The 26,014-nt window shown below is 42.3% G+C and overlaps 1 protein-coding gene across 3 annotated transcripts in view; it reads left to right on the forward strand.

The window, feature by feature from the left end:
- Nucleotides 1-17,311, forward strand: part of PCYT1B (phosphate cytidylyltransferase 1B, choline) — a 65,207-nt gene extending 47,896 nt beyond the window's left edge. For 2 of the 3 annotated variants that reach the window (XM_090062019.1, XM_090062038.1), the window contains exons 6-8: nt 2,518-2,660; nt 8,145-8,333; nt 14,432-17,311. In XM_090062019.1, coding sequence (XP_089918145.1) covers nt 2,518-2,660; nt 8,145-8,333; nt 14,432-14,644 — 545 coding nt within the window. In that variant the 3' untranslated portion in view covers nt 14,645-17,311. Of the gene's footprint in view, nt 1-2,517; nt 2,661-4,306; nt 4,364-8,144; nt 8,334-14,431 lie in introns of all 3 variants that reach the window. The other variant, XM_090062027.1, reaches the window with a different exon arrangement.
- The last annotated feature ends 8,703 nt before the right edge of the window (nt 17,312-26,014 follow it).

Consider the following 26,014-nt stretch of genomic DNA (forward strand, 5'->3'; position numbering starts at 1 on the left):
TTGTGTGGGCACAAAAAGAGTGGTATAGGCTACAAGATAGGTCATGGACCTCATTTACACAGCACAAGGCAGGACTATGCAGTAATGCCCACACCAGCTCTGTAAGTACTGGCTCAAGAAAGTTTATCTTGTCTGAATGGCTCCCTTTTTCTGCAGTTACATCATGCTAACTCAAGTATCTCTCTACAGCACTACCTTGTGTTATGCACACATGCCCAAAATGAATTTTCTACATACAGATCATGAAAAAAAACCCAACAAAATCAAGCCCCCTTAAAAAAAACCCCAAAAACCAAACAACCCCCATGGCAGAGCCAGGAATGAAACAAGGACAGGTGAAATCCTGACTCTATCAAAATCAATGGCAAAGGTCCATTCACTGCAAAAAAGCCAAACTTTCACCCAGACAAGGTTCTTTGCATGAATCTGATATCTTTTTTTAGACCAACTTAAATAGTTGGAAAACAATTATTAAGCAAGCTTTTGGGTTCAAAACCCCTTCGTCAGGCTGAGAAAGTTTCTGCAGTTGGTGTGCACTCTTCCTGGATGGAATGAAAAGTAAAGAAGCCAAAAGCTGGGCTGGGCTGCATACAAGATAGGCAGTCAGTGAAGATATAGATTGAGGAGTCAGTGGGTGAGAGACAGGCTGCGGGGAGAGGAGAAGGGGGATGAAAAATAGAGAGATACCTAGGGAGTCAGCTGTCAGGCAGGTTATAATGTGTCATAAATCCAATGTCTATATTTAGTCCATGATTTTTAGTATCCAGGGGTTTGATGAAGTGGAGGAGTTCATAGGCTTGTCTCTGGGAAGTGTTTTGTAAGTTTCCTTTGAGGATCAGGACTGAGAAGTTGAAGAGAGAGTGGTTTTCTTGTGAGCAATGTGCCCCCACAGGTAATTGTGTCTTCCTGTCTTTGATGGATTTCCAGTGTGCATTCATTCTGGTGAGGAGTTGTTGTTTGGTCTCTCCTACGTCTTCATCATTTGGGCTGAAAACCTACAATCCCTGATTGAGTTCCATCAGAAATTCAACAACCACCATCCCTCCATCCAAATTTCTCTAGAATACTCCAGCACCAACATCTCCTTTTTAGACACGATGATCAGTATCCAGAATGATAAAATACAGACCACGTTATACAAGAAACCCATGGACCAACATACATATCTGCACAGAACCAGCAATCACCCTAAACACACCAAAAAAGCTGTGATATCCAGCCAAGCCCTCAGATACCACCGGATTTGCACTGAAGAGAACACCCAGGATCACCACCTCACCAATCTTAAAAAGGCTTTCACTCAACAAGGACACTCCTCCAGAGAGATAGATCACACATTTGAAAGAGCCACCCAGATATCACGGGAAGAACTGCTGCAGTACAGAAGAAAACCCCCCACAAATCGCACACCACTGGTTATGACATATCACTCCTCCCTCGAACCTGTACGGAAAATCCTCAAACAATTGCAACCCAAACTAGAAAGAGACCCTACTCTAAAAAAGATCTTCCCAGAGCCACCCATTCTAGCCTTCAAAAAAGCACCAAACCTTGCTAACCTCATCACCAGAAGCAAACTTCCTCAAGCCCAGAACACACCAAATGGATGTCATGACAAGAAATGCAAAACCTGCCAACACATCTCCACCACCCCGACAATGACTACAGCCCACAACAGAACCATCAGCATTCCTGGATCTTACAGCTGCACCTCCAGAAATGTTATATATCTCACCCAGTGCACCAAATACCCTGATGGCAAATACGTAGGAGAGACCAAACAACAACTCCTCACCAGAATGAGTGCGCACCGGAAATCCATCAAAGACAGGAATACCCAATTACGAGTGGGGGCACATTTCTCACAAGAAAACCACTCTCTCTCCACCCTCTCAGCCCTGATCCTCAAAGGAAACTTACAAAACACTTCCCAGAGACAAGCCTATGAACTCCACTTCATCAACCCCCTGGATACTAAAAATCATAGTGTGAATATAGACATTGGATTTATGACACGTTATAACCTGCCTGACAGATGACTCCCTAGGTATCGCTCCACTTTTCATCCCCTTTCTCTCTCTCTCTCCCCCCCTCCTCCCCGTCTCTCACCCATTGACTCCTCAATCTACGTCTTCACTGACTGCCCGTCTTGTAAGCAGCCCAGCCTCTGGCTTCTTTACTTTTCATTCCATCCAGGAAGTGTGCACACCAACTGCTGTAACTTCCTTAGCCCAACGAAGGGTTTTTGAACCCGAAAGCTTGCTTAATAATTGTTTTCCAACTATTTAAGTTGGTCTAATAAAAGATATCAGATTGACGCAAAGAACCTTGTCTGCCTATGTCCTTAGACCAACACGGCTACAACCTACAACCCTGAAACTTTCACCCAGTCTCTCAGCTCCAAATTGACACTCCCCCACAAGACTTAAATATCTGTGCTTAAGTATTCATTTTTTCCTAGCTGTGGTGACATCTAACAGTTATTTTTTTCTGGTGTTTTTGTCCCACTTTAATCAGGAATGTTTGTACCAACACAAAGAACTGAAGGTATCTCAACCTCAGACATTATTACTAGAATTGTACGAGATTATGACGTCTATGCCCGACGCAACCTCCAAAGAGGATACACCGCCAAAGAGCTGAATGTTAGTTTTATAAATGTAAGTATGCTGCACTCTCTTCTGATGGACCGTAGAAGCCCAAGTTGGAATGGAGATGAAAAAGAGACAGCCTAATTTGAAATGGGAGATAAAATAGAGAAAGAACTGGTTAAAACAAGCTGAAGGATAATGTATTAGGAGATACTGGTAGACTTGTGAGTTTGCTTTTGTTACTTAATAGTCTTGGCAGTTATCATTTTCACCTACCATTTGTCAGTGTTCTTTGAAAGTATAGCTATTGAGAGGAAGCCAGCACCCACAATTTCCTATTGTATTTGTGAACTACAGCATGCTTCTTATTAAGCTGCTGCTAATGAGCCTAGCAGATTAAAAAAAAGTTTCCAGGCACAGTCTTTCAAGCAGTAGCCAAGAGTTTGTGTTTCATTATTGCTGTTATCACGGGGACAGATACTAGAGAGCAGAAATAAATATGCAGAAAGCACAAGCTCTGCTATCGAATTCATTCCTCTACAAAGCAAGTAAAAAAAAGATGGAAGCTAAAAGCTTAAGGCAGTCCCATGAAACAAGAACTCTGTAGCAAGATGTCACAGAAATCAGAGAGCATCATCAAGTCACTTTTATGAAACACAAAATGTAAGCCGAGGTGCCAATATAAAACCTGAGAGTGGCTGAGGCTTACATTAGAAAAAGTTGCTTTCAAATTAAACCATTTCTAAAGACAGAACTGCCCATGCCAACCAAGGAATAGTAAAGATGTGAAGGAGACATCTTCTTTCTACTGTCCTCCATTTTCTCTGTCAAATCTTAGAGCAGAATCCTGTGAAAGTCACATTACTGAAATGCTCCTCTGCACTGTTGTGAACTAAAGAAAAGCTCAGGAACACAGGTCCAGAAAGGGCTCTTCAGCATGTAGGGCCAATCTGGCATGCACTGTGTATGCGGGGCCTGGAACCAGGGCTGGGGCATCCTGAATGTGGCACACAGGGCTGGTCCGGGGTGCCACCCATACATTGTATCCAGGATATGGGGCCAGTTTGCAGGCCCAATCTGGCCCACGGGCCAGCCTGTGTTTCTTATCCACCCACAGATTGGCCCAACATCACTCATCTAGTCCACGAAGCCTCATGAGTTGAACATCCCTGATCTAATCCAACCTTGCATATGCCACAAAACTCAAAGTACATTATGGGTGCCTGTACACGTTGACAGTTTTTGCTATTTAAAGTGTTCTAAAGCCATCACGTAATACGCGTCAGCAACTTGAGAACATTGTTAAAAGGGTGGTAGTTGCCTTAATTAACCCTTGTTGTATGCATTTTAAATGCAAGTCGAACTGCAGTACTGAGCCTCAGACTACCTGGTTTCTCTTTTTTGCACATGTATTTAACTGGAGCTTTTTAAAGTGGTAATTAGATCTTTTACCAGTATCCAGCGCCTCCTACTCTACAGAACTACAGCAAGGCATGAAACTCACACCAAGCCATGGAACGTCTACTGAGGTTTAAGGCACTGTACCTAAAGCACTTTAAGTAAAGCACAAAAGTTACAGCGCCTTTGGATATGCCTGCTCTGCACATGTATAGGCATCCATTGAAAACAAAATAACACCCCACAAAACATGCCACCAGTAAAAGCAGAGGAGACTAGCACACTGCCAGTGCTCTGACACTCCAAGTATTTTGCAGTTAATTTGTGCTCAGAAGATCTTAGGAAGAGGACCATGCCTTTCACTGCAGAGAAAGGTAAAAAAAGAATCCCCAACAAAACAAACAAACCACAGTCCTTGTGAAGCTAGGGGAGAAAAAAAATCCTTCCTGACCCCAGATGTGGCAATCAGTTTAATTATTATGAGCAGAAGAGAAAGACATCTTAGTCGGTTGCCTGAAAGGCAAATCACAAAAGGCAAATAGTAAACCACTAAATTTCTGGACCTATGCGGAATAGCATATGTTGGATGACCCAGCTCCATGGGCATGATCCAGCCTGTGGGCCATAGGCTGAGCACCACTGGTTAATAGGGTCCTTGGATCAGTAATTGGTGCATGTGATACATGGGTTCAAGTACTTATTTGCAGTCCCCATGGTAGGGATGGGCAGTAACTCTCTCTATGGAAGGGGCCTGATAATGCCAGGCTTCAGGGCCTTTGCTGGTTGTCTATTGGGGCCAGGAAGATTTTTTTTTCCCCTTATGAAGACTTTATTGGTTTCTGTGTGTGGTGTGCATGTCTGCATGTCTGTCTTTTGCTTTTTTCTCTAAAGCACTGGAGATAGGCCATAATTACAGGGTGGGAGATTTGACAAGGATACATTGCTGTTCCCATCAGTATTTTAAATCCTTTCAGGCATTTGGCTAAGATGCCTTTCTCTTCTGCTCATGGTTAAATGGATTGCCATGTCTGGGGTCAGGAGGGGACAAGATTTGGTGACCGCATGTCACTCATCAGGCTGGATGGGTTGAGCACCACAGCTCTACACTGTCACACTGTTCTTTCCCTGATCTGGTCAAATCCCATCTTGAATAGATTCATGTTCTTCATCCCCCCACTAAATTCTTGGAATATCATTCCAGAACATAACTTCCCACTTACCTGAATAATTGGGAATTTTTATCTGAATATGGCTACTTAGTGAGGACTTCTTTTTTCTTTGAAGGAAAGGCCATGTATTGTAAAACATATTTCCCCTGTTTATTTGATAAGGGTGGTTATATTTATTTGATTAGCCCTTTACCATAATAGTACTCTCAATTTGATATCTAACTTATTTTTTAAAAACTAATCAAAGATATTATTGGGTGTTACACCTGCCTCAAGTCTGCTGCCAGTTATGTTTTTCCTCTTCATTTCTTTTCCTTTCTTGCTCCTTTGCTGCATTGTAGATCCACATCAGAACAGAGAAAAGTGCTAGAACACAGATAGTTCCCAAACACACAAAGGAAACACGTAGGGAAACAGGTAGCAAGATAAGGATCTCATTTTAAGCTCTCAGCTCCTTGTTCCAATAACTGACAAACTTATTCTAGCCAAAGGTAGTTTTTTTCAGGATGACCTTTTAAACAGCTTCCGAAAATGTGGAATGATTGGTTTAAATTAGGCCCAGTGCCTTTCAAAGAAAGTTAGGCATACAGGACAATTTACAGAAGTACCTGACTGAATTAAAAATAAAATGAAAATACTAATTCTACATTGTGGTTGGCATTAAAAGACCCCCTACTGAGCAGCAGTTTGGACGTATTTTTAGCTTGTAAATTTTAAAATGCACTTATACTTTGAAAAGTACTTCTATAATGGCAACAAAAAACCATTTTTATTACATTTCAGTGCCATTTCTTAAAAGCTCAGGTGCACATACCAATATGTATTTAAATGTCTGTTTTGTGCATTTACCACAGTGTCTGACTTGAATACTTACACATAGAAACAGCCATCTAAGATGCACACTGAGAACATCAACCATTTGTGGTTCTGCAGCATTCAGCGTTATGAATGTATATATTGGTATATGCATTTGTATGATCGTATTTGAAATGGACCCTTATATCATACTTGATCAATTTGCAGGCTTGTCAAAAAAATTGATCATCTTCATGCCAGCCCTGAAAATACAAACTCAAATTTAAGAGCCAAACCCTGTATTTTCTGGCTTCTGGATCATTGCCTGATATCTAATCAGTTGTATCATTGAGCCAGGAGCTAGCGTAGGCACCATTTCACACTTTCATAACTGCAAAGTTAAAATTAGAAGCTAGTCTGAACACACACAAGCAGCAGATTCTGTTGAGTCATAAATTTACATTGCCATTTTTTTTTACCATATATGTACTTTGCCATATTGAACAGCCCTAGGAGAGCTAAAGAACAGTTTTCCTCGAGAGAAATTAATAGCCCTGCCATTTATTCAGCTCCAGTTAAACAAAATTCACAGTTGGTGATGAACTGACTGAAACATCTGCTCCCTCAGGGTTCATATCATCTTCAGAAAAACAACTTCAGTCCTGCAGAGCCTTTAACATTTTATGTGATTGGTTGAGCTACCAAAGAACTCAGAAATTTTCTTCTAAAACCTCAACGTTGAGAAGTTCAGGAGGTGGCAGGACCAACCTCCCTTAGGGTTGTTTGCATATGTAGGAGGTGTCTTGTAATCCTATGCTTCAGGGCTTCCGTTCGTCATTTTCCTTTGAAGCATCGGCCATTGGCTTGGCAGTGCTGGTTTTCCTAATGGAAGAGATAAACTGCCCAGGCGACTGGTAGAGGGGACTTGGGGGACACGTGTCCCCCCTGAGATTGGCCCCGACTCAGCGCCACTCAGGACAGGAAAGTTTTCCTGCCACGCAGGCCGGCAGCATGTTGGGGGAGTGGGGGGCACTAAGTCACAGCATGGAAGTATAGAAGTGGATATGGGGCTTTTGGCCCACCCCCAGGCCCATCCACAAATTGTGCCCCCCCCCAACACACACACACACTCAGGAGGCACCAGTCACCGCTGCTCAAAGGATCCTGGCTTTAAGGGTCTTGCTCACATAGTGCCAAATCAACAGCCAGATCTGAATTAGGAAGGAATCTTCCCACAGGTCAAATTGGCAAGGATCATTGGGACTACTGCCTTCTTTGGCATGGAACATGATTCTCTTTTCCAGATTACAATAAATTGACTTTCTCCTGTGGCACATCATGAAGTTTTTGGATGTTAATTGGATGTTTTGTGGCTATAAGGTGCAAAAGGTGTTGGAGTGGTCCTTCTGGACAACAGTTTCTTGTGAAATAGGCATGTCATCCCATATCTGTCTCTTCTGCTGTGCTGTGTAGCATTATGTACTAATCAGCTCCCTCTTCCTCTCTGCTAAGCCACCTGGGCAGTGGCTCAGCACTTACTTATGTTATAACTAGGGGAACCCCTACTATCCCAAATGCCTATACTTAAAGACTTTTCTCTTTTCACAAGAGAAACTTCAGACTGAGATAGCATCAAGGGCTGCAAGGCAATAGTGGGATGGCACTTGCAGGAAGCTGTGGGAAGTTTTCATGTCAGCTACCACAAGACTGAGTTATTTCTTGACTTGCATAAGCACTAAATTTACAGCAGTTTTAAACAATGCCCTAGCTAATCTATATAATTATGTTATGTTTCACATTATATGAGTGAGAGAGAGAGCTTAAGGTGTTTTTAAACATACTATAAATGCAGTGCCTATGCAAGTGGGGAAATAACTCAACCTTGTAGTAAACAACATGCAAGCGACCCATACTTTCCTGTGGGAAGTTTGTATCTGTGTGTGTGCACACATACATATGTGTATTTACACACACACACACACACACACACACACACCCCTGTTTAATAATTTTTTTGGTGGAAAGTGATAGCATGTGGTAAGCACTGAACAATAATAGATATGTATATTAAAAATATTAAAGGATAATATTTATATAGATACTGTGCATTTTTTCAATAATACTCTCTTCTTTTTTTTCTCCCACATTCATTTGATTATCTCTTATCCATCCATATGTACTTTTCACCCAGGAGAAGAAATACCGCTTTCAGAACCAGGTAGACAAAATGAAGGAAAAAGTTAAGAATGTTGAAGAAAAATCAAAAGAATTTGTTAACAAAGTGGAAGAGAAGAGCCATGACCTCATTCAGAAATGGGAAGAGAAATCCAGAGAGTTCATTGGCAACTTTTTAGAGCTGTTTGGACCTGATGGAGCATGGGTATGTATCTACATCATTCCAGGCATAATGTCTGCCTTTTATTTACTTTCTCTGTTATTGCACAAACTTACAGTAGGTTACAGTAGGCTGCAGCCTTCATTTTGAAAGCCAGTGAAGCAAACCAAAGCCAATTCCACTCATCTCGGCCAGCAACAACATGTGTCAAAACCACACTGCAAAGTTCTCCCAGTTTGAAAGTCTCTTTTGAACTGCTGCTGTACTTTTATCTTTAGTAAAGCTCTGGTAACATTTATGCACTGCCCAGGTATGTTACATTCTGCACATTAACATACATATTATGCAGTAGTACAAAGAGAAATATTCCCAGTAGGTCCCTGTAGGAATAGTTCTCCTTTCGTTATCGTTAAGAAGAAATTAAATACACACAGCAGGGGGAGGTGATACCATAAACAACTGTGGCAGAGAGGCAAAGTATAAAAATCTGAATTTTGGATTATTTAAAACTCAAATAATTCTCCTTGTCTCTCATTGTCTGTTCTATGTGGTATAGTAACCATTGTTATAGTTAAGAAAAAAATTATATAAACTTACACAGTTTGTGCTGAAAGACTTTCCAAACATGGACACAGTTATACAAGCAAAACTTCTCTTTTAAAGGTACAGCTTATTTCATTTTGTGGTGGGGAGACTAAACTATGCCAACTGAAGTAAAGTCTTGTCAGTATAGCTGTGTGCACACAAGTAACACTTTGCTCACGTAACATGCTGCAGGGTTGTGAAATAGGAAAGAGAAATTACCAGGAATGGCTAACAGACAGCAAAGTTGCTGAGGAAAGGATAGCTTGATTAGTAGAACAGTAGAAAGGGGAGAAGGCCACTAAACAGGAGAGAGGATCGTTAACACCTGTGGAGTGAAGAGACAGTAGCAGGAATTAGCTAGGTTACAATGAGCCATGAAGTCAATGGACGCCCTCAGCGCTGTCTCAATAGAAGTGTCACTGCCCTTCTCAGACAGCTGGTTTTAAATTAGGGGTGGAGCAGGAATCAAAAGAGGGGTGCGACTGCACCTCCCTGGATCTGCTCCTGGATGCCAGATATACAATAAAGACAACTGCAGAGCAACATCCGATAAAAGTGTCTAGTAAAGAGTGAAATCACAGCTGGAATTGTTCTAGGGAAAGCTCTAGTGACAGTGAGTGGGGGTTGGTTGTTTTTTGGGGTTTTTTTTTTAAATCAACTTAAACCTGGCAACTGGAAAGGCTTTCTTTTCCCCTAATGATAACTTGCTATTAGTGTCAAAACTGTTATTAATGTTAATTTGCCATAACACAGTTAGTTAGATGTTGCTTTTAATGTTGACGTTAAAAGTACAGAAATAGTTATAGGCATGTTAGATTCCTAGATCAGTAATTTGCATCCCATTAATACGCTATTATTATAATAACTGTTTGTGAAATAATACACTTTGTGCTGGCATCAATTTTCTAGAAGGTAAAGGCTGAACAACCCACCAAAATATCAATTTCTAGAAAAGGTCAAAAATGTCAGTTTTCAAACTTGCAAAGGATGCAGATATTTTATTTACTTATAATTTTGCTCACCGAGAGAGCTTTATACACATTTCATTTCCTTTAGAGAGTCACAGGGGTGCTCTAATACCACAGTGATGAATGGGGTAGAAAAACTCCCAGCCAGGCTGACAGTTGTCATGCAGTCTCCTACTTGTATACCAAAGTAAAGGCTAACCATATAGTGAAAGGTACTCTGGCTCAGTAGCAGTGAAAAAAGATAACATCAGCATGGGACTGGTGGGTATAACATCTTCTGGTATTCTGACTTAGACTGAAGACATTCCAAAAGGTCTAGTTTAAAAAATATATTCAAACTTATATCCACATTGTTGGGATTGGTTTTTTAAAACACAGCCTCTAGTAACTTCTCAGGCCTTCCTCATTGGTAGAATTTCTCAGCCTTTGCAGAGTTTCCCTGACCAATGAAGGGTTTGATGGCCAGTACCCAAGCTGTCATTCAACTGCTAATGCTCAATTTAATCAAAATCCCAAACTGAAAACCCACATTTAGCACGTGGTATATATTTAGTAAGGACTGTAAAACTCATGAGTGGTCACCATGCTGTCACTTTTCTTTCTTAAAGAAATGGAGAGTTCCACACACAGTAAATACAATTCTGGCACTACCTCATGTAGCTTCCTAAGACCTAAACCCAATAAAGGCTCCACTATAGCCAGCACTAATGCACTGACTGATCGTATAATTATAATTGGGCAAAAGTGTTGTGACAAATAGCAAATTTTCCAAAAATACAATTTTGGTCATTCAAAAATTGTTTGAAAATTGTATCTAAATTTGCTGATTAGTTTCAGCTGGGGGGAAGGGAACCCCCAAAATGTCAAGACCAGCTTTACAAAGTGCTAAACATGGTGCTGGTGAAGGTATTGGCTTCCTCGCTTCCGCTAAGTGGTTAAAGCACTCACCAAGGATGACCTAGGTCTGAGTCCCATCTCTTCTTATTGAAGACCCCATTTCTCACCTTCCAGCAGAGCCCTTTTAACCAGTAAAACCTGGATATCATAGGATATAGTGACTACAGTCCCTCTTGTTCAAATAATTAAACATTCACCGGTCAATCTCTCAGGTGCATGTCTTACCCATTTCATTGTCTCGGTGAATACTTAATTCTTCTGTAGGAGTGACCTCCCACTTCCAGGAATGAAGGGAACCCACCTAATGTACAATATAGCATAGCAAGTGGGACACCTGGATGCCAGTCCCAGCACCAGAGTAGGCAGTTTTTCATGCAGAGTAGAACAGTGTGGACCGGAGGGTTGGAGAGTACTTCCACCCCGAATAGGCTATAGCACCAGCACTCCCTTGGGAGAAGGGAATTGTGGGTTCAGATCCTCTCAGACAGACAAGAGAATCAGATCTGGCTCCCATCGTGTGCGTAAGGGTTCTGTGCTGTTTGGTAAAAGGGGAAAGGATGACAACACCCCCACCACTAATCATTTTTCACTCTTTTTACGACTGCCTGAAACAAAACATCCATTTCAACCTGAAATGTTCCAGGCCACCCAAATGTTTTGCTTTTTGTTTTGGGGGGGGGGCGGGGTTTGGGGGGAGGGGGGTTGTTTTGTTTTTCATGTTCATCAGGAGCAAATACAAATTTCATTTGATCCAAAACAGTTTTTCAACCTGGGAGCTAAACGGAAACTTTCCGTTACTTGCAGACCTACACGGAGATCCAACTGGTGCCCTAGTCCCCACAAAGGGCTCTCCTTGCTAGGGCTGTTTCCATTGTTTGTGACCCTGCTCTAGGCAACAGGATCTTTGCCAGCATTGATTACATCCTTACAGCGTTCTGCACTTGGCGGCACAATGAACCCCCTCCCTTGCCTGAACACTGCCTCAGTTTGGTAGTCGAGCAGCTTCTGCAGAGAGCAATCTCCCTGCTGAGATTTAGAAAGTGCTCTATATTTGGACCACACTTGAAACTTAGACAAATACACAACAGGCTTCTTGAACTAAAAGTGGTCTGATGGTTTAAAACAGGCCAATGACATTTCCCCAGGTTGACTGAGAATACGTTACCAAATAAAAAGAGTGTCTACATAGAGACGAAACTACTGTAACTCAATCAGCTTGAAAGCAAATCTAGAGCAGTGGCACAACTTCAATTTCTGCATGAAGAGAAGACCTTTTTGTTTGTTTATCTGAATCTTGGCTGCCATCAGCCACTAGCTTTTGCCCTCTGCATCTAGGAAAATAGGACATATTTAAAAAGAACGTTACCTGACACATTTAAAATAACATATTTCTAACCACTATATGGTTTAGATAAGCTTTTAATACTTCTAAATCTATGTCCTTTAGTTGTGGTCATTCTTAGAGAAAAGAATAAAATCAACTCTTCTTGGCCAATGTTAAAATGTCTTAAACATGATCTACATTCCTATTTAGAAACAGGCTAAAGGTGACATGTTGGCAAACATATTCATGCATGACCTATTGTCTTTGTCCAGACACACCTCACTGTGTTACTGTGGTCAGAGGAGGCCAGGTGGTTAGAGGGTGAACATGAGCAAGTGGTGGGAACAGAGTAACAATAGTCTTCAAATACCTGAAGGGATGCCATAAAAAAAGAGGGAAAACACCTTTTCTCTCTTGCTACAGAGAGACATGGACCAGTGGCTTCAAGCTGCAGAAAAGTAGGTAAGGCAGTGGAATAGACTGCCTAGGGAAGTTGTGGACTCTGCATCACTGGAGGTGTTTGAGAAGAGACTGGATAAGGATTTTCAGGGATGATCAAGATGTAGCTATGTCTATGTTCTACCTTGGGCATTTCCCACACTTCTGGGCTTTGCTTTCCCTGTGGAGCCAAGAAGGAATTTTCCCCTTTTTCCTGCTACATCAGGGTTTTTTGTTGTTGTTGTTTTTAACCCTTCCTCGGAGGCATTGGGTGTTTGCTGAAACCCCAGGGTTGGGATTTGGAGTGGGGTGTGGCAGTGCTCCTTCTGGGACTTAGAGGTTCCTTGCCACAGGGTCTTGCCCCACTGCTCAGGGTTAGACCGTATTTGGGGTCAGGAAGGAATTGCACTCCATTGTCAGACTGGTTTGGACTGTGGGAGAGTTTGCCTTCCTCTGCAGCAGGGATGTGGCCCTTTTCCTGGGATCTCTGAAGCATATTTTAGCAACCTTTGCAACAGCAGGGCATTGGCCATTGTGTCCCTCTGCTTTAGCTGCGGCAGGTTGGGGTGTTAGGACTTGTGTTGTGTGAGGGTTGACTGTGTGGGTTTGCTAACAGGTTAGACAAAGGATTTGTATATGATGGTTTGGAAAGGGGTGGTCCTGCCTTGGAAGGGGTTGGAGTAGATGACCACTAGAGGTTCCTTTCCAGCTCTATTTCCCAATGATACAATTCTCTGCAATTCGATGACTTAGTTTTTAACTCATAGTGGAGAAGTTAAAAGTTAGCCTCAAGAGAGGCAGCAGAGCAGGGTGAAGGGGAGTGAATGTAAGCTATGAATGAAATGATATCCAGCAAGTGGGAATACAGCAAGTATCCTGCATAAATTAGCATTTTATTTAGCAATGTGAGGCAAATTTTTGTGCAGTGATGCTCAGGCTTTTCCAGACCTGCCCCATTTCATCTAAACTTGAATAATATTCCCAAGCATGAAGAGTTTTCCTATCAATCCTCACCCCAGTTATTTTCAGCATAAATGTTTTGCTAGCGCCATAAATGGTCCAGTAGCATTCATTTTTTTTCTGTCTGGGGGACAGGGGCTCTCTGACTTGGTGTCTATAAAGATGCTGTATAAAAAAAGAATGGTATATTCTGGTTTACAAAGTCCTTTCCTTGTTTGAAATTCAGGATCTATTGACGTTGGTAGGGAAACTCCTATTAATCTGAACGAGTGCTGGATTTCACCTCATGCCTACATGTAGTATTTTTCCTCTCTCCTTGCTACAGTGACAAGGTGAAGGTCAAAGGCATGCTCACATGCAGCTAACTGCCAATGCTGCACCAGGCTTGCAAAATCTGACCCTGTGCTTACAATAACTTTTGATTCCTGGTGGTATTGCAGAAGCAACCCCGTGATGGCAGTATTAAATAGATTCTATTCTGCTCATCCATCAGGAGGACTGTTCCAACAGTAGGCTCAAATCCGGTCCTCCGTGGGCACATCTACAAATGCATTACCATGTTTAGTTAATGTGCATTAAATCTAGTACCTCCATTATGCGGTACTAAGGGAATGTGCATTAGCCTGCCTTAATGCACATCAACTAAAGAGCATGGGGTGCCTATATACAAACACGGAGGCTGCTCCAATGTGCTGGAATTCCAGTGCATCGGTGTAGACTCGATTCATTGGAATGAATCGTTCAGAAGGAAGCAGAGACATTATACTGAGCCAGGAAGTCAAGTGATTTCCTCCGTGCTGCCTGACTAGAAATGCTGCTGCCACTGCCAAGTAGTTGGTTTCAAATTTTCAGTGCAGCAAAAACCAAAAGGGGGTGCAAGTGCACCCATACACCTCCCCTAGATCCACCCTTCTCCTCTTGCTCAACCATGGTGAGTTAGTCACAGGGTCTCTTCTCAAATTGCCTTTCAGAAACAGATGTTTCAGGAGCGAAGTGGACGGATGCTCCAGGCCTTTTCACCAAGGCAGAGCCCAACCAGCAGCCCAACACGAGGCCGCTCACCATCCCGCTCTCCGTCACCACCCTTCCCATGGCTCTCCAATAAAGCTTCGCCTCCTTCTTCTCCCAAAGCCGCCTCAGCCTCCATTAGCAGCATGAGCGAGGGTGATGAGGATGAAAAATAAAAGTAAGAGTCATTTTAAAAGGGGCAAAAGAACCCCAAACACACAACAAAAAAGAAAACAGTCATGTAACCCACAACTGGATCGAGGGAGAAGAACAACGTGGGGGATATTTCTGACAGACAGAAACGTGCTCTAATGAGGAGAGATTGTCCGGAGACTGGAGCACTGCCAGAGACAGGATCTCAGGAACAGCTTCCCCCGTCTCATTTCCTCATGGTGCTCAGGAACGCTTTGAATGGCATTTCCCAAAATGGCACTGGACACCTCACTGAAACATAAACCTTTGCACCAGTACCTCTTGTTAATCAATATTTAGTGCTGCTGCCAGCAGGATTGGCCAAAAGCATCAGGGACCGTCTTGAGCAGCGTAGGGGAGCCCCAGACACAGACAGGCCAAGCAGAGCAGCAGCAGTGATACTGTGGGAAGCAGATGATTCACCTGTATTTGGACCCTACTAAACTTGAATGCAACTAAATATCTCTTTGCAGCAGCTGAAGGCTTCTTCAATCCAGGAACTATTTTTTCCCCTTTAAAAAACAAGAAAGAAAGAAAAAGAAAACCAAAAAACCCCACCAAACCATGTCTGGGGAATGAGAAATTTGTGTAATGGGCACTCGTAACAGGTTGAATATAGTCAATCTGAGGACTGTTGCTTGTTGACCAAGCCTTTGTACAGGGCATTTGTAAAGGTTGAGATTGATAAAGCAAGTGGGATTCACACAATCTTATCTTTGGTCCCTCATGCCTCAAAAGCTACTTGCTGTATGTTGTTTTTCTCCTTGGTGTTGATTTGAAGGCTGCAAAGTAAATGGGAGAATGTCCAGGCTGGGATTTTTTGTTTGGGGGGGAAAAATAATTTTATCAAGTTGGTTATTTTATTGCTCAATTAAAGGACCCAGAGGCCCTCAAAACAGTCTTTTCCTGGAACAACCACACCTTCATAGGTAAAATTGTCAGACTGTAAATGCAATCGTGTTCCCCCTCCCATGTATTATGAGTAATATCAAACTTAAGTAAAACTTCGGGCAAATCTCTGAATAATATGAAAATCTGTACATGCTATGCTTTTTTGTAACAGCATATACAATACATGTATACACAGCCATACATGCTGCATTCCCAGCTTGGGATTCTGGCAAATGGCCTTCTGGCCTCATGATAACCAAACCTGGGGACACCCAACTGGAAAAATATTGAAAACTTCATGAATGGGATTAGGGGCTAGGACTTTCTGCTTTCCAGAACAGTATCCCTAAATCCTTAAAAGAATCACAAGGACAACAACTTTAAGTTTTCTCCCTTTTACTGTGCCTTGTTGAAAACATCTGCATCCAGATGCAACTGGCTTCAGGCTCCACCTATACCATCTCAGTAACCAGCTGGAGAAGTTCTTCTGGGATTACATACCTGCTCTTCTGAGCTCCCCGTTCCTTCCAGCCCAGAAAGCAAGTTAGAAATTGATTTTTCGGTAGCTTCAGTATCTCAATAGGACTGAAATCTGCTTCATCCTCTAGGGGATTCTGCACAATACTTGACATTTCTTTGAGCACTTGGGACACCAAACCAATAAAGGCTGGCACCCTCATATTTTCTGTATGCAGCCTGCAGAAAAGCCAGAACAAGAGAAGCAATGACCAACAGGAGCAAAAGCCATCTGTCCCGCTGGGTTCCCTTGAGCTCCGATTATGTTCCCGGCTGAAACTTATGATAAAATTTGAATATCCTTCACTTTGTTGGTTTCCTGCCTACAGAAGCATAGCGATCTTTTTCAGCAGCTGGAGCAAGGGAGGTAGGAATGGGATTATGCTGACCACTGGAGAGCAGAGGGGAGGGTGGACTCAGGCTGCTGCCGCTGAGGAACAGGTACCAGCATGAACTCCCCGAGGGCTCCTCCTTACTCCCCCACATCTGACACAGGGCTCGGCCCTCCACAGCAAAGCCACTTTGGGGTGGGGGGTGACATCTTACCCTCAAAGCCCCAGACAGGGTCATGGGAGCCGGGTACAGGGTCATGGGAGCCATAAGAGTCAGGCAGGGGTAGAGCTGCATCTGCTGTGGCAAAGAAAGCTTGGAAACATTAGTTGCCATCAGCAGGTTCCCCAGTCATAAGGAAGCATTTTGTACTAGCCTCCAAGCCAGCCCTGAGTCACTCTCCTCCCCACCCCCCATGTTAATTCACTCCATAAAAACCAGCAGCTTTCTCTGAAGCAGTCTTAGCCAGGGTCTTATCCAGCTGTCACAAGACTAGGAGGGAAAGCTCGTGTTGCAGAACTACCTTTCTGGGGAGAAAAAAAAAACAGCCCCTATACGACACAGCAACAATGGGCACTAACACAGTGCTAGGTGAATGACTTCATTTGTGTGACAGGACAGCTATAGCCATTTTGACTGCTGCCTACCGTGTGTGATTGGATCAGGCGATTAAAAACCTTTCCATCTGCCTTAGACGACAGGCTGCTGTGATTTCAGATGTGGGGTGCACTTGACAGTTTCTGCGATTTCAGCGAGTCTCAGTCCTCCCATCCCAACCACACCTTCACAGCGAGAACAGCCTGCTCTCTACTGGTGCAATTTACACCCAGAAGCCATGGCCAAACAAAGTGGAGGCAGTCAAGTTTCAGCATATACACGCACATTCATTTTCAAACTACTCACCATGCAGCAGGGCATGTAAAAAGAAAAAACCAGGCTTGGTTCATAATGGGAAGCTGGAAGAAGAAACGTACCGAATGACCTTCACTCTCTCTCATTCATGGGCTGCTTGCCCAGTGACAATGGCACAGAGCTGTGCCAGACATTTTGTCTGCATCTAGGGTAGCGATAAGCATGAGCCTTTGTTCTAGTACAAACACCAACATCCATACAGAGTCTCCAACTGCTCACAGATAGGGCAGCAAACTTGCCATTGGCTCTGGACGCAAGGACAATGATTTTGCACTTTCTGGTCACGGTCAGGATTTATTTTTTTTTTTAATTTGTAATGAGTGTTGCATTAGCATGATCCTATTTATAAGGCAAAGTTCCATGTAGAAAATAAATGGAAGTACAACAGATATGGCTGCTTGTCAATTTCACTTGATTAGCATGTCTTTCATAGGTAATTACAAGACTGTTCTCATTTACATCAAGCCCACCTGCTAATCCCCAGTGGCTGCATTTGTGGTCATCCCCACAATTTCTGTAAAGCCATGATACTAAATAATATCAAAGTAATATAATCAGCCACTGCCACTGTCCAAAGCCCTGCTGACCCATCACTAGCTTCTGATCACACTGAGCAACCGCTACTTCTTGTCACTCCACACCTTGTGATCTTGTCCTTGAATTCTCAACAATCAAGCTGCTCCTTTTTCTAATATCATGCAAGGGACAGCCAGAAGCAGAGAAATGTCACTAGACAAGAGTGCTGCATCTCACTTCCCAAACACACCAAATGAACTGAATCTGCAGCTTTCCCATTTTGATGGAAAACTCCAGCAAAAAAGTTTTGATATAGCTGCATCTGATATGTAGCTCTCTACACTGAATTTTGGACTTCCCCCTCTTGCTCTGCAGTAAAAGTTTACTCAGGGTCATGAAATGTTTCTGGCTTTAGGCCTCATCTGCTCACTTTCTAAAATCTAAACATCTCTAGCGGTGTTGGACAAGACATGCTTGTTGACAGTCCTGTCACCCAAGGCTAGGGACAGACATTACATATAAACCAGTTTAAGTGACTGGAAATTTGTTTAAACCTGTAACAGAATAGAAGTTCAGGGCACATAAACTGGTTTTGGCCATTTTGAAATCAGTTTAAGATGAACTTGGTTGGATGCAGTATCAGACTTAACTGATTTAGGTCAAATCAATTTATGGAACTTGTCCCAGATCCCTTCCCAGTTCAAGTTAACTCAGTCTCCCAGCATCCCAGGATGCTTTGCAACTGTGGGCTGTGCTGTGGGGATGACCACAAATGCTCTCATACAGCCTGCCTTTCCCAACTGAAAAACAGTTCAGCAGGTTATCAGTTCAACCTCTGCAGCTTAGAGGAAGCTGCCTAGAATTAACTGATTCTGCCTTGGGCTTTATGACCGTCTGTACTTAGCCCAAGTGCCTGGGGGGGAAGCTGAAGCAACAGCAGATATGGACAAAGAATGTAGTAGCACTGGAAATACTTTATACTCTAGAGTAAAACTGAGCATTTTAAAAAACATTTGAAATGGCAAAGAAACAAATAGTTTAAAAGCACAAAGCCATCACCAAAGTCATCCCTTGTTATACAAGCTTTATGATGTAGAGGGGGTAGATTTTGCTCTTTTCAACATTTAGTAAAGATATAGCTTGACTCAACAAGTGAGCTCCTGGTTTGTATCAGTTCACATCGGCGTACAGTAGTAACCGGTTTATTTCTTACCCCAGGGATAAGAGCCAGCACAATCCTGATTAAACTGTGTTGAAACTAGAATGAAATGTCACACCAATTCCCAGAGCTGTCCTTAGGGGTATGTGGAGCCTGGGGCATATCAGCCTGTGCAGGGTTGTGGGGGTAGCAAGCGGCCAGAGTAGACTGGGGGGTAGAAGAGGGGACAGCAAGTGGTGGGAGCACAGAGCCAGTGGTGTGCGGTGGCCATAGTGGTGTCTGTATGGCACTGTCCGCGGGGCCCCCCAAAGCAGTCGCCCCAATTCACTCCCCCTAGGGACAGCCCTGCCAATTCCAGCCACAACATTTCTGACATCAGTTACATCCATGTAACCTCACAGCGGAGGATGTACAGGCATAACTGACAGCTGTCTTTGAAGCTTGTTTCTCATCTCGCTTATACTGATGTACATGGGGAGGTGTTACAAACCCCAGTGAAACAGCCCTGTAATGCAAAGGAACCAAACTGCACCATGGCTTATCAGTTATCTCCTCTAATTTCAGTCAAGTACAAAAGCAAACCAGAGAGAAACAACTGTAAACACATTTAAAGAGATTCGTGTAGACGGAAATCTATTTTTAAAATGTTTAACTGGAAAGCTGAGATAGCTGATCTGAAGGACAATGTCACAGGTTCTCTTTGAGTTACGTGGGCATTTTAACGACGGTTGTGCACAGATATATAATTCTTTTCATACAAAAACATTACTACCTGTATCATGCAAAGATTTTCACGTGTTAACTAAAGTTATGATTAGGCTCCAAGAAGTAGCACTGGAAATACTTTATACTCTAGAGTAAAACTGAGCATTTTAAAAAACATTTGAAATGGCAAAGAAACAAATAGAAAAAAACATTTGAAATGGCAAAGAAACAAATAGTTTGACACGGTCAAATGGGTGGCCAACTGGTTGGAGGGCCGCACCCAGAGGGTGGTAGTGGATGGGTTCTTCTCGACCTGGAAGGACGTGGGCAGTGGGGTTCCGCAGGGCTCGGTCCTCGGGCCCGCACTGTTCAACATCTTCATCAGTGACTTGGATGACGGGGTAAAAAGCACCCTGTTCAAGTTTGCTGATGACACTAAGATGTGGGGGGATGTGGGTGCACTAGAAGGGTGCAATAGGCTACAAGCTGACCTTGACAGGTTGCAACGGTGGGCAGATGAGAATAGGATGGGGTTTAACACTGATAAGTGCAAGGTGTTGCACATGGGGAGGAAGAACCGGCACCACACTTACAGGTTGGGGAACTCCCCTCTTGCCAGCACGGAGACGGAAAAGGATCTTGGAGTCGTCATTGACTCCACGATGAACATGGGCCGGCAGTGTGGGGAGGCAGTCAAGAAGGCCAACCGTACCCTGTCATGCATCCACAGATGCATCTCGAGCAGGTCCAGGGAGGTGATCCTCCCCCTCTATGCGGCACTGGTCAGGCTGCAGCTGAAGTACTGCGTCCAGTTCTGGGCGCCACACTTCAAGAGGGACGTGGACAATATGGAAAGAGTTCAGAGGAGGGCCACTCGTATGATCAGGGGTCAGCAGGGCAGGCCTTATGAGGAGAGGCTACGGGACCTGAACCTGTTTAGCCTCCACAAGAGAAGGTTAAGGGGGGACCTTGTGGCCTGCTACAAACTGGTCAGGGGGGATCAGCAGGTATTGGGGGAGTCCCTGTTCCCCCGTGCGCTGCCAGGAGTGACCAGGAATAACGGTCACAAACTGGCGGAGGGTAAGTTTAGATTAGATATTAGGAGGCGCTACTTCACAGTCAGGGCGACTAGGGCCTGGAACCAGCTTCCAGGGGAAGTGGTGCAGGCTCCTAGCCTGGGGATTTTTAAAAGGAAGTTAGATGAGCACCTTGCCGGGGTCATCTGACCCCGGTGCTCTTTCCTGCTAAGGCAGGGGGTCGGACTAGATGATCTACCTAGGTCCCTTCCGACTCTAGCTACTATGAAACTATAAGTACCCTAGAAGACACTTCCAAAGAAAAGCAACAACTTTGGTTTATAAAATAAATATTCTGGTGAATAAAAACCTATCTATAATTGCAACTGCAGTCTTATATCATAGGTCTGTCCCAACTTGGGTTAAAGTCAACTTTCAGTTAAAAGAATATTAATTCCTTTGTTAGTGGTGGGTCACTCCTTCCCTTAGCAACACCACAAGTGATTTCATTAACACGTGGTAAGGCACTAGTCTGGACAAGGGAGCTAGTCTTCACATTTAACACTATTGCCCTTAAGTTCATTTAGCTCTGCTAAAGTAACTGAATTGTCTGTGTTCACATTCGTCATAAAAAGCTCATGTGCAGATTAAAAAAAAAACCCAGCTAACTGCCAACCTTTTTCTAGTTAAGGCCTAAAACATGAAGGAAAAGAGAATGTCAACCCTTGCCCATAAGCTGCTGAAAAGCCCACCAGATAACTACACAGATGGATCACTTCTTAGCCTGCTCTAGCATAATAAGAGGTGGATATAGTCCTGAAAATATTGACAAGGAGGTGGGGGGCGGGGTGCAGGGGAGAAGTGTTGTTTCTGCCCAAACATAACTTTTAAAAGGTGGACTGTCATGGGTGAGTCAGTAGAGCAGCTGCTCAGTGTCCCTGTCACAAATAGAGAAAAAAAAATATAGGATAGGCACAATTAAGTTCCAGAAACTTGTTGTCTAGTGTACACAACTTTCAGGATTTGCAGGAAAGAAGGTACAAACCAAATCCATGGTTAAGAAAGTACTGCTTGTGTTTGGAGGTGGCCTTGGTGAATGATGCATACAAATGTACTGGTATTATATGATTGAGTCTTTTGATTCAAAAAATTAAAATAAAAAAGGAAATCTAGTGATAAGCTAAACCTTAAAAATATGTAAGTGGACTTGTGTTATCAAAGAAACACAGATCAAACATCCACTTATCACAAAACTATGCTTGTATTCTGAACAGAGAGTGTTAAATGCAGATGGGGAAAACCAGCAAATAGGTTCAATGAGACCACACACATAAGAAAAGATTGCAGGATCAAGCCTCTTATGTTTTTAATTATACCAAGACACCAGCCAGGGAAATCAGTAGTAGTCTGAAAATTTATGTTGACACTTTTGCCTCCTGGTTAGTTAGAAATCAGAAACCAGGTAATTAATAAAATCTCATAAATAAGACATCCTTAAATGTATGAGGACAGCACAAACCTCTCCTTTAATTAGAATGCAATGAATCACTTATATGAACTATTGTTGCTATTACTGCCCCAGACAAAACGACTCCCTCTGTAATGTCCATTTGATAGCTGATCTGAAGGACAACGTCACAGGATAATCTTTTGATGCAGCATTTGTTTTGTATAACTGAACAAGTTATCCGAAAGGAGAAAACCATTGTATCTTATCACATTGTTCCATAAGACTTGATCATGCTTTGATATAACCTGATAAGTTATTTTTATCCCTCTCTACCTTCATGCTGGAACACAAGAACTGTTAGCAAGTTGGACCACTGTGGCATGAGAAGGTAAACAGTGTGGCCTTAAAGAACAGACTTTTTAAAATATAGCAGGGGATCAGAATCCGACTGAAACCTATTTACACAATACATTTGTGCAGCATTGCATTTCAAAACTGTTAAACTGGTGTGTTACAAAACTGAAAAAATGTATTGTACTGACAGGAATATGATGGTGCTGCATACACTGTAGTTTTCAAGCAGTAGGTAGTTTGCAAAAGGATTGGTAATTGTTGATACCACATTATTTAAAGTTAAAGAAAGGGAAATAGTCCCATGCTAAAAACAGTAACATTTTATTTCACCAGTGGCCAGAGTTACAATAAGAACAACTCAGAAATGGCGCATGAACATAAGGAACCAAAATGAAAAGAAACAGGTTCTTCTGACTGCAAAGCTAGATAATTTTTGTAAGTCTTTGGTAAGCGGCAGCACTATATTCTCGTGTTTTAGTTAACTTATACACAGACCAAAGTCCCGCATTCAGTGTGCTTCTACAAAACAGCAGACCAGTTACTACTATAAAGCAAACTTAAGAGTTGCATGCCCTCAGATGGTCTCCATATTTTAAACCTGGACACACCTCACACATGAGAAAAACTTGTATTGTTTTCAAAGGTACACAAAAATTGTAGTGATGTCTCCTTTAAAAGAAACAGTTTAGTGCAATACAATATATTGAAACATATGAACCCTGCAAAATGGTAGAAATGAAATCTACAAGAGAAATTTCCAGGTGAAAAACCTGCTGTGCACACAATGTCCTTGTTTAATCATGAAGAGCTTTGCCCATTTAATTCAATGTAATGTTTGACAGCATTTAATTTCAAGCATAAACAATTCACCAGGACTCAGATTAAATAAAAAAAAGTCTTGGCAATTAGCAAATGAAGTCTTTTGTCTTGCTAACTAACTTCCATGCTAATAGCAACAAGTTATGTGTAGACTAAAAGAAAGAAAACAAGGAACAGATTTGGAAGAGACTCCTAAAAGAAGGCAGGTAGACAGAAAACACCTTTGAAATGAATTGCATGGAATGAATCCCTGGCCTAGCTGATGTTCTTCACCAGAATGTGGAGCACATTTAATGTATGAATCCATTTCTTTTGACATCAATTTTGAAAAATTTGCATGTGAACAAAAATGAACAACCCCCAAAACAAGAGACAGACTCTGATTACAGACTCATCTGACTCAACCAGTTTACAAGTTTAATTTTTGTACTAAGAAAATTTCTCAGACAGAACAAATCATTGGCATCAAATACTTGAAAACTGATTAGCATTTAAGGTTCCACTGACAGAAAGAAATCCAACTCCTGAATAACGAGGTGGAATAGCATTAAAAAGGTCTACAAAAATGTATGACTAGAATAATGAGAAGCTGATACTTGTCTGAAAAATAGGGTCTCATATGTGAACCTTTGTCCTGGAGCTATATATCTTAATTATACTGTCATTGCGACTGTTACTTTCCATTTAAAGACATTTACTGTCAAAGAGTAAGCAGAACATGCTGACAGTTTTTTCTATTTCATGCTACTTAATTAACTACTACTTAACTCTGGTGAACACCCCAAGATGTCAAAGGATAATAAACAGTGAGAAAAGGCAGTACACGCAAGCTTTCTCTTCACAAGAAATTAAAATATTTCTTCAGCTAAAAGAAAGAAACAGTATGACCTCAGACATAGCAATATGTTAGTATTAGTAGTTGGCTTAGTGATTTTGGGAAGGGACTGGGAATCAGGGAAGCTAGGTTTGTACCCTTTCCTCTGCTCTTGGATTGGTAGGTAAGTGACAGCTTCTCTGTGCCTTTACTTTAACTTCTGTGAAATGAAGAACACTTTACATCACTTACCCAGACATGTAGCTTAGAAAATGTCACGAGAAGAGCTAGCTGTTACAGAACTCAGTTCAAATGTCTGATGCAGTCCATGCACTTTTAATTTTCTATGCATAAACTATCCTTACAAGAACAAAAATCACAAAGATGCACAACCAAAAAACTAAGCAATACTATTCAGAAAAAAAAAAAAATTACCTTTAAGGAAAAAAATGTGCTGACTCTCTAGAAGCACAAGAAATAATCTGAGCACACAGGAATTAACCTTCCTGAGGTTGATTGTGTCATATTAAATATTAATTAACAGGAGTACTTAATCACATTAGAGTACTTATCCCTCTACAGCCAAATGTCATTCTGAATTACAATATCTCACAAAAATGTTTACATCTGAATTAAAACGGATTAACAGACAAGAGAACAGCATGTATACGTACAGCCAAAACTGTTTTGCCAATTCAAGCCATAGCATTAACTCATTCTGAGATCTGACCATCAAAACTCCAAAGTAAATCATTCTTTCTCTGGTACGCTGATCTAAAACAAGATGCAACAGAACCAGCAGGCAGACTTGAACAACACTTCATTGTAAGTTGCCATGAAAAGTTTCCAGGGAAAAGAATGAACTAAATTTGAAACTATTTTGTTTGGTACAGGGTCAGTTTAGCAGGAACTTGCAGTTTACAGCTTCATAGCTTCAGTGGCGCTCTCACAATTTAAATGTCACAAAGATAAAGACTTCAAGAGCTCAACATATTTCTCATTAGCCTAAAGCACAGATTTAAACTAGCAAGAAAGCTCTCTATATCCTGGAAATGGTCTAGAACAGAGTTCAGCAAACTGGATGCTTTCAAGAGCAAATTGGATGCTTATCTTGCTGGGATCCTATGACCCCAGCTGACTTCCTGCCCTTTGGGCAGGGGCTGGACTCGATGGTCTTCTGAGGTCCCTTCCAGCCCTGATGTCTATGAAATCTGTGAAACTAGGCCCATGGGTGGGATCTGGCCTGCAGACATGGGACTTTGGCAACAGTTGCTTTCTCTGGACTGCCACTGGCAGCAGCTGGGTCCTAGCTGCTCTCCGTGCCTGCCTCTGACCCAAATTAGGTCCACCCAACACACAGCCTTAAAAGGTTGCTGACTGCTGGGTCTGGAATAACTGTTGGCATTGTACATGTTCAACTAAAAGAAACCACCAACACCATGACAGGTCAGTCACCAACAGCATCCAAAATGCAGAACACTATCATCATTTCTTAAAGATTGTGCACCTGTCGGGTTTGTAAAACCTTTGCTTACATGAGGCACAAAAGGACCATAGCACCACTATGATACCCATAAATCAAAGGTTTCCCTGTAACACTTGCAAACAGCCCATTAAATTAGAAACTCCTGAAGTCTGCTTCTAAAGCTTTAAAAGCTTCCTTTTTTAAATAAATAAATAAAACAGCCTTGAGCACAACTAACTATCAAAAGTAGCTGCATTGCTTCTCAAATTCAAAGTGACAGCCTGCCTATCAACATACTCATTGGACTTGTAAAAATGCTGGTTTTCTAGGGAGCCCTGACTCAAAGCAATCCTCAAGTTGCCTTTTGCTTTCATTCAGTCAGAAATTGGTAGACTGACTCCCAGGGA

The sequence above is a fragment of the Crocodylus siamensis genome, chromosome 1, assembly GCF_052110815.1.
Source record: "Crocodylus siamensis isolate JL-2025a chromosome 1, ASM5211081v1, whole genome shotgun sequence".
Lineage (NCBI taxonomy): Eukaryota > Metazoa > Chordata > Crocodylia > Crocodylidae > Crocodylus > Crocodylus siamensis.